Raw genomic sequence first — 7,600 nt, 5'->3', positions numbered from 1 at the left:
GTATACTACTTTTGAGGTATAGATATGCATATGGGTATGATGAGGCCCTATCCCATCCTTTCTACAGCTTTTATTCCATTAGAGGTCTGTAGACAGTTATGTGTAGATGACTTGTGATGTAGCCTTGTCGGCTCCCATTCTTTTGTGTACAGTCCATGTAGCAGCCTAGTTGGCTTGCATTGTTATCTCAAGTATATCTATATATGCATGATGAGCCGTTCCCTATATTATTCTTGGTGAGTCGTTCCTGATATTATTCTTTCATGAGTCAGTTTAATCCAGATTGAGTTGCTTGTGAGCCCTTACTATGTAGTATTATCCAAGTATGAGTATAGAGGTTTTTGGTCACTATAGATCAGGCACTCATCGCGGCTCCTCCGTTTGGGTCATGACAGAAGTGATATCATAGCAGTTCCGTGCTAGGGTTATCTACAGACCGTGTCTAGTAGAGTCTTGTTTATGGGCGTGTCTTGCACCACACTTATAAATAGATGGCTACGTGAAATTTAGGAAATTATCATTCTTTCTCTCTTAGATCGTGCGATAGAGCCATGTCTTAAGAGTCCGCCTTCTAATAATTTGTTCTAATTTCAGCAATCCCTCGCAATAAAGCTACAGCTGCCCAGAAGGGCAAGAGAGTGGCTGGTGAGGCCACCAGCCATACTCAGCGGGCTACCAGGGCTCGGGGTGAGTCCCAGAGTGAGAGCCTATCCCAGACTTCGCATACATCGCCTCCAGCACCTGCCCCAGTGCCCTCAGTTCCTCAGCCAGATGAACCGGCCAAGGATATGCGGGATGCTATACAACTATTAACCAGATTGGTAGCCGCTCAGGCGCAGCGTCAGGGAGTTGGTGTTGATCAGGCAGACCGAGCGGGCTGTGCGAGGGTTAAGAATTTTCTTGGGTTAGACCCTCCAGAGTTTTCTGTGTTGAAGCAAAATATGGACCCTCAGGACTTTATTGATAGTATGCAGTGGACTTTGAGGGTTATGCATGCTGATGAGGTCGAGGCAGTGGAGCGTGCATCTTATAGGCTCCGTGATATTACAGTACAGTGGTATCAGACATGTAGCATCCCCTTCGGGAGGATACCACTTACGAAACAAAAGCTAATTTCACACTTACAATGTTTAGAAGAAATTTATGCCAAAAGATATTCACAAAAATATTTAATAGCGGAAATAGGCCCATGCGAAAAAGAGTTGAAAGTGCGACGTTTTTTTTTTTTTTATTGTACCCTCCGAAAAATTTCTTAGATGAAATACAATATCAAAGTATCAATTTAAAATGGTAATGCCCTTCTCAAATAGTCAACACATTTAAGAAGGGCATTACCATTTTAAATTGATACTCTGATATTGTATTTGATCTAAGATTTTTTTCGGAGGGTACAATGAAAAAAAAAAGAAACGTCGCACTTTCAACCCACTATTTGAGAAGGGCATTACCATTTTAAATTGATACTCTGATATTGTATTTCATCTAAGAAATTTTTCGGAGGGTACAATGAAAAAAAAAGAAACGTCGCACTTTCAACCCACTATTTGAGAAGGGCATTACCATTTTAAATTGATACTTTGATATTGTATTTCATCTAAGAAATTTTTCGGAGGGTACAATGAAAAAAAAAGAAACGTCGCACTTTCAACCCTTTTTCGCATGGGCCTATTTCCGCTATTAAATATTTTTGTGAATAACTTCTGGCATAAATTTCTGCTAAACATTGTAAGTGTGAAATTAGCTTTTGTTTCGTAAGTGGTATCCTCCCAAATGAGATGCTACAATTTTTGGTATCAGAGCCTAGGTTTGTGATTCTAGGACTTTTGTTGTGACTTGTTGGTATACTTGTTTCTTTTTTTTTAACATGTTTTGTTGAGTGTATTGCGCATATGTGATCTCCCCTTATGTAGGAATTGCGTTATGGCCTCTACTTCCTCTAATAGACCTATGGAAGCCGCTCGTGAGGGTTTAAATAACTCTAATGCCAAACCTCACTTACAAGAAAGGGTTGGCGAACATTTTTCTGATTCTAATCTTCCTTGTACTAGTGGATCTGAAGTGGGAAATAATCAGGGTACAAGAGTTGGGCCATGTTACATCCGGCATTTTTGCATATTCGAAAAATTCGAGATAACTTGGCTTGTAATGAATGAGGCCATATTTGGACCTTACTTGGTATGAATGTGTCGGCTAAGAATACATTGGTGTGGAATTACGAAAGGAGGCCAAGGGCAAAAATTAGAATTTTGGAAATTTGTTTCGGGAATTACAAAATAAGATTTCTAATGAATTGGGCTCAAATAATTCAAGAAAAAAATTGAGGCCCAATTACAAAAGGGTGGCCGGCCATGTGCATATGGCCCAAGCCCACCTTAATTAATTCATGTGATGAATTAATATAAGATGACCAAGTCATCTATATCCATAGAAGATTCAAGAGAGAACAAGAACAAAAAGAACAAGAGAAAAAGAAGAGGAGCTCACGGCTAGAAAAAAAAAAAGGAGAAAAGAAAGAAAAATTCTTGGAGCCTAATCTTGGGTTCAAAAATCCATTTCTTGTGGGATTCTTACTAGGTGCAAGGTCCTCTTCAAGGTGGCATAATTATTTTGGCAAGAAAGTGGCTTGGGTGACAAGTGAAGGAGTTGAGAAAAGGTAAGAATTTTACCATTTTTATACCATGGAATATATGTATATATGTTGTAGTGTGTGGGAATGAATGAAAAGCATGAAAATTTTGTGGGTTGTGGAAGTGTGTGTATGGCCGTATGTATGTATATATTGCATGTCTATGGTGACTTGAAATTATGTTGAAATCTAGTTGTAGTTATGGTAGGAATTGTATTGGAAGTGAAAGTTGAATGAATTAGTGGAAGTTGGAAAATTTAGTGTGTGGCCGTGTGATGTAGGAGTTTGAAATGAAAATGGATTTGTTGTATTAGTATGTTAATGGTGTGATTGTGAAATGAATGGAAGAATAATGACTTTAGTTGTTATGGAAGAATGGTTGTTAAGTTGTTGTAGGAAATTATGCAAATTTATTGTCACTTATGTAAAAATGGAAATGAAAGTATTAAGAGGCAAATTATGGTTGTCATTGATGAAGTTGAAAGATAGAAATATATCATGAACATGTTTGCTAAAAGATTGGAAGTTGTGGGTGAATTATGCTTTTGGTAGGAAACTTGTATATTGTGTATACTTTATGTATATTTGGTGAAAACGATATGATACGTCTCTGAATCATGTTGTAGTGATCTTGATGAGTGATGAATATGAAAACAATAAGTTTGGTTTGGAAGTGTAAGGTCGGAATGAAAGATGTTACGTTATGACGGAAAGATGGCAAATTGTGCCATATTATGTGTTTTGAGATACTTGTTGTCATTATGGATATTGTAGTTGGGTTGTGTTGATTGTTGGCTGTGTTTAACTTTTGGGGATGTTATATATATAGGGGAAGTGCTGCCGAAATTTCGGTAGGCAAATATATAATAAACTTGGAGTCTTAAGGTTTGAATCTGACAATTGGTAAACTTGACCATTTGTAGATTCTGGACGAAATTGGAATCGAAGCCAAGCGAGCGTAAGACGCAATCGAGGTATGTAAAGCCTACCCCTTCATTCTTAGGCATGTTCTGAACGTAATAGGCTCGGCCACGAGCCTTAAGTACGACTCCGTTCCTCGGAATTCGAGATGGAAATCCGCTCCAATTCCTTCAGTAAGATTGAATCATTTTTCTTAGAATTTGTCCCTAAACTGAACTTTTGTATAAACACTTTCCTAAACGGAGTCGGAATACTTCCATATGATTATGGATGACCTCATAAGGTCTATTATCAGTAATTTACGTATGTCGCCTCGAGTTGGTCCGAGGTGGGCCCACGGAGCCCCGATACCTATTGTATGATCTAAATTGTCTCATTTCTGTCCGATTTTCACAAGTAACCTCTGGACTATTATTCTGATCCCGATATGACTATTTTTTTTTTTATATAAATCTTATAAAATGGTTTTGCCATCTGGAAATCTGATTCTGGTAATAATCTCCCAAGTAGGATATAGGCGCGTATTATGAATACCATCTGAATACCTTGATTTGACTCGCCGCTTGGCATACTTCAGTTTGATTGAGTCTGTATGTGTGTGGTTTCTCATTAATCTGTTCGTGGATGTCTCAATGCTTCCTTCACTGCGTCCCGGGCCAGGTTCTGTTATCGTGCATATTCCTTTGCATTGTTCACCGCGTCCCTCGGTGTGCGGGCCGGGATCTGTTTATATCGGTATGATATTATGATCTGCGTATGGGGATGGCGGCCAGGATGGCACATTATCTGATTCTGTCTGTCCACCGCGTCCCGTACTAAGAGGGCCGGGTTCTGTTTACCGCGCCCCCATGACAGGGCCGGGATCTGTATGTATGTATGTATGTGCTATCAGCATTTATATAAGCACATGACTCTGTATGATTCTGTATGATTCGGTATGACTCTGCATGCATAATTCCGTCCGGTACACGTCTGTTTGTCCGTATGTATTGTGATTCTGTCTGTCCGTATGTATTATGATTCTGTCTGTCAGTCTGGACCATGATTCTGTCTGTCCGTCTGGATTGTGACTCTGTCCGGTATACTTCCGTCTGTCTGTTCGGCTTATGATTCTGTCTATTATATTTCTGTGTTTCTGGTCCAGATTATGATTATGCTTGATACATTTCCGCTTTACATACTCGGTACATTTTTCGTACTGACCCCCGGTTCTTCGGGGGCTGCGTTACATGCCCGCAGATACAGACGCACCTGGAGATACACCGCCAGTCTAGGACTCAGATTCTGCTATTTTGAAGAGCTCCTTTGATCCGGAGCGAATACTTTTGGTATATATCTTCTGACATCTATATATTCTGTATGTATGACAATTCTGGGTACGGCGGGGCCCTGTCCCGTCATCTGATTCTGTATGTCTGTTAGAGGCCTGTAGATATGTATGTGGGTTACGGGTTACATCTGTTCAGGTAGGTGCGTACGATTTTGTGACTCCGTCTGCTATGTTAGCCTTATCGGCTTATGCAAAAGTTTCAGTATGCATATGTATATATATTTTCGCGCGCGCCGTATCTGTATTGGCTTGAATCTGTAAACACCTATTTGAAATATCCTGTCTGGTACGCCGATTCTGTCAGGTAGGTACGTATGGGTATCCAGTTAGGATACCAGCCGCGGCCCACGGGGTTGGGTCGTGACAGGCCACATCCTCAAATGAGTCATAGTACTCCTGCTATTGATCCTCCTTTTTAACAAATGGCTGATTTTTTTCATCACATGGCTAGAATAATGCCCGACCCTAATGAAATGAACTTTGAGAAAATGAGAAAAATGGGTGGAGTTGAGTTTGAAGGCACTGTTGATCCTACTGATGCTGAGCAGTGGTTGGAGCGCATGGAAAGAGTATTTGAGCAACTAGAGTGTTCAGAAGCTGCCAAATTTAAGTATGCTGTCTCACTGTTACAAAAAGATACTTATGACTGGTGGGTAAGTGTACCGAATGCCAAGGCAAAACCTCCTGTTCTTACTTGGAATGATTTTGTGAAAGAGTTTCATATGAAGTATGTCCCACCTGCTTATCATGATGCAAAGAAAAATGAGTTCTTGAATCTAGAGCAAGTGAGTATGTCTATTGCTGAACATCAACAGAAGTTTCTCAGGCTTTCTCGTTATGCTGGTGGTATTATTAATAATGAAAAAGATAAGTGCAGGCGATTCGAAGACGGTTTGAATAATTCCATCAGAAAATCTGTGGCGGTCCTACAACATGAGAACTTTTGTAAATTAGTTTCAGCTGCTCTTACTTGGGAAAAGATCGACAAAGAACAAGCTAGGAGAAATGAAAACAAGTTCAGAAAAGCTGATGCAGATTTAGGAGGTCCATCTAAAAGGGGAAGGTTTGACAATTCCAAAGCTGGTAGTGTTCACAAGTCAGCCCGGCATAAGCAAAATAGAACAAATTTCTCTACTATTAGCACTCCAAGCTATGGCCAAGGCAAGAATCGTATACCCACTTGTGCACAATGTGGAAAGAATCACTCTGGTACTTGTAGGAGAGCTTCTGGTGCTTGTTTTAATTGTGGGAGCTTCGATCATATAGTGCAGGATTGTCCTAATCCTAACCCTATTTCCTCTCCGCGTACGGAAGGCTCAGTTCAGAAACCTATTACCATTCCTCCTCAAGGGAATAGAGGTGCAAGATCTAGAAACATGCAAGCAACAAGTGCAGGTGGAGCTAATCAAGCTAGTGGGTCAAAAGCTATAGCACGAGCTTATGCTATGAGACAGAGGGATGACCAAGATGGGGCAGACATGGTTGTTGGTAAATTTCACTTATTTAGCTTATGTGTTGTTACATTATTCGATCCTGGTTCTACTCATTCCTATGTTAGCTCATCTTTGGTTTTTCCTAAAAATGTGAAATCTGTGAGACTTGATTGTGGTGTACTTATCGAAAGTCCTTTGGGTCAACAGGTTGTTTGTAATCAAATCTATCGAGGTTGTCCCTTGGTGATTCAAAATGTAGTCTTCCCTACTGATTTGATTGAAATGCCTTTCCAAGACTATGATGTCATCATCGGTATGGATTGGCTTCATAGATACCATGCGGTAGTTGATTGTAGCTCGAAGCATGTGACCTTTAGAGCTCCTTCATTTTCACACATCATTGTTCAAGGTGAAAGATCATTGACATCTTATTTTATCTCCGCGGTTGTGGCAAGAAAGATGGTTAGTCAGGATTGTGAAGCTTATCTTGCTCATATATTTGATACACACCTAGAAAGTCCAAGCCTTAAGGATATACCAGTTGTATGTGAATTTCCTGATGTTTTCCCTGAAAATCTTCCTGGATTACCCCCGGAAAGGGAAGTTGAATTTCCTATAGAGGTTATTCATGGAACTACTCCTATTTCTATAACTCCTTATCGAATGGCTCCAGCAGAATTGAAGGAGTTGAAAATTCAATTGCAAGAACTTCTTCAGAAAGGTTTTATTCGCCCAAGTGTTTCTCCCTGGGAGCTCCTATTTTATTCATGAAAAAGAAATATGGCACTCTTAGGCTTTGTATTGATTACCGGCAACTGAATAAGGTAACAGCTAAGAATAGATACCCACTGCATAGGATTGATGATTTATTTGACCAGTTAAAGGGTGCTAGGTTGTTCTCAAAAATGGACTTGAGGTCTGGGTATTACCAACTGCGGGTAAGTGAACAAGATGTCCCTAAAACTGTCTTTAGGACCTGATATGGTCATTATGAATTCTTGGTAATGCCATTCGGGTTGACAAATGCTCCTGCGGCATTCATGGATCTGATGAATGGCGTGTTTAAGCCTTATCTTGATCAATTTGTGGGGGTCTTTATAGATGATATTTTAATATATTTCAAGAATAGTGAAGATCATGAAAATCATCTCCGGATTGTTTTGCAAATTTTGGAAGAGAAAAGGCTTTATGCTAAGCTTTCCAAATGTGAATTTTGGCTTGGTGAAGTGGCTTTTCTGGGAAATGTTGTGTCAGCTGTAGGTGTGAAGGTGGATCCTAGTAAAATTCAAG

At 39.9% G+C, this 7,600-nt stretch overlaps 1 protein-coding gene across 1 annotated transcript; it reads left to right on the top strand.

The window, feature by feature from the left end:
• Positions 1 to 5,299: 5,299 nt before the first annotated feature.
• On the top strand, positions 5,300 to 7,081 carry LOC132601503 (uncharacterized). Its single transcript, XM_060314587.1, has one exon. The coding sequence runs from the start codon at positions 5,300 to 5,302 to the stop codon at positions 7,079 to 7,081; it is 1,782 nt and encodes a 593-aa protein (XP_060170570.1).
• The last annotated feature ends 519 nt before the right edge of the window (positions 7,082 to 7,600 follow it).

Source organism: Lycium barbarum, chromosome 7, assembly GCF_019175385.1.
Source record: "Lycium barbarum isolate Lr01 chromosome 7, ASM1917538v2, whole genome shotgun sequence".
In the NCBI taxonomy this organism is placed as follows: domain Eukaryota; kingdom Viridiplantae; phylum Streptophyta; class Magnoliopsida; order Solanales; family Solanaceae; genus Lycium; species Lycium barbarum.
Note: the sequence above shows the minus strand (reverse complement) of the source record. Positions and strands in the feature narration are given on the sequence as shown.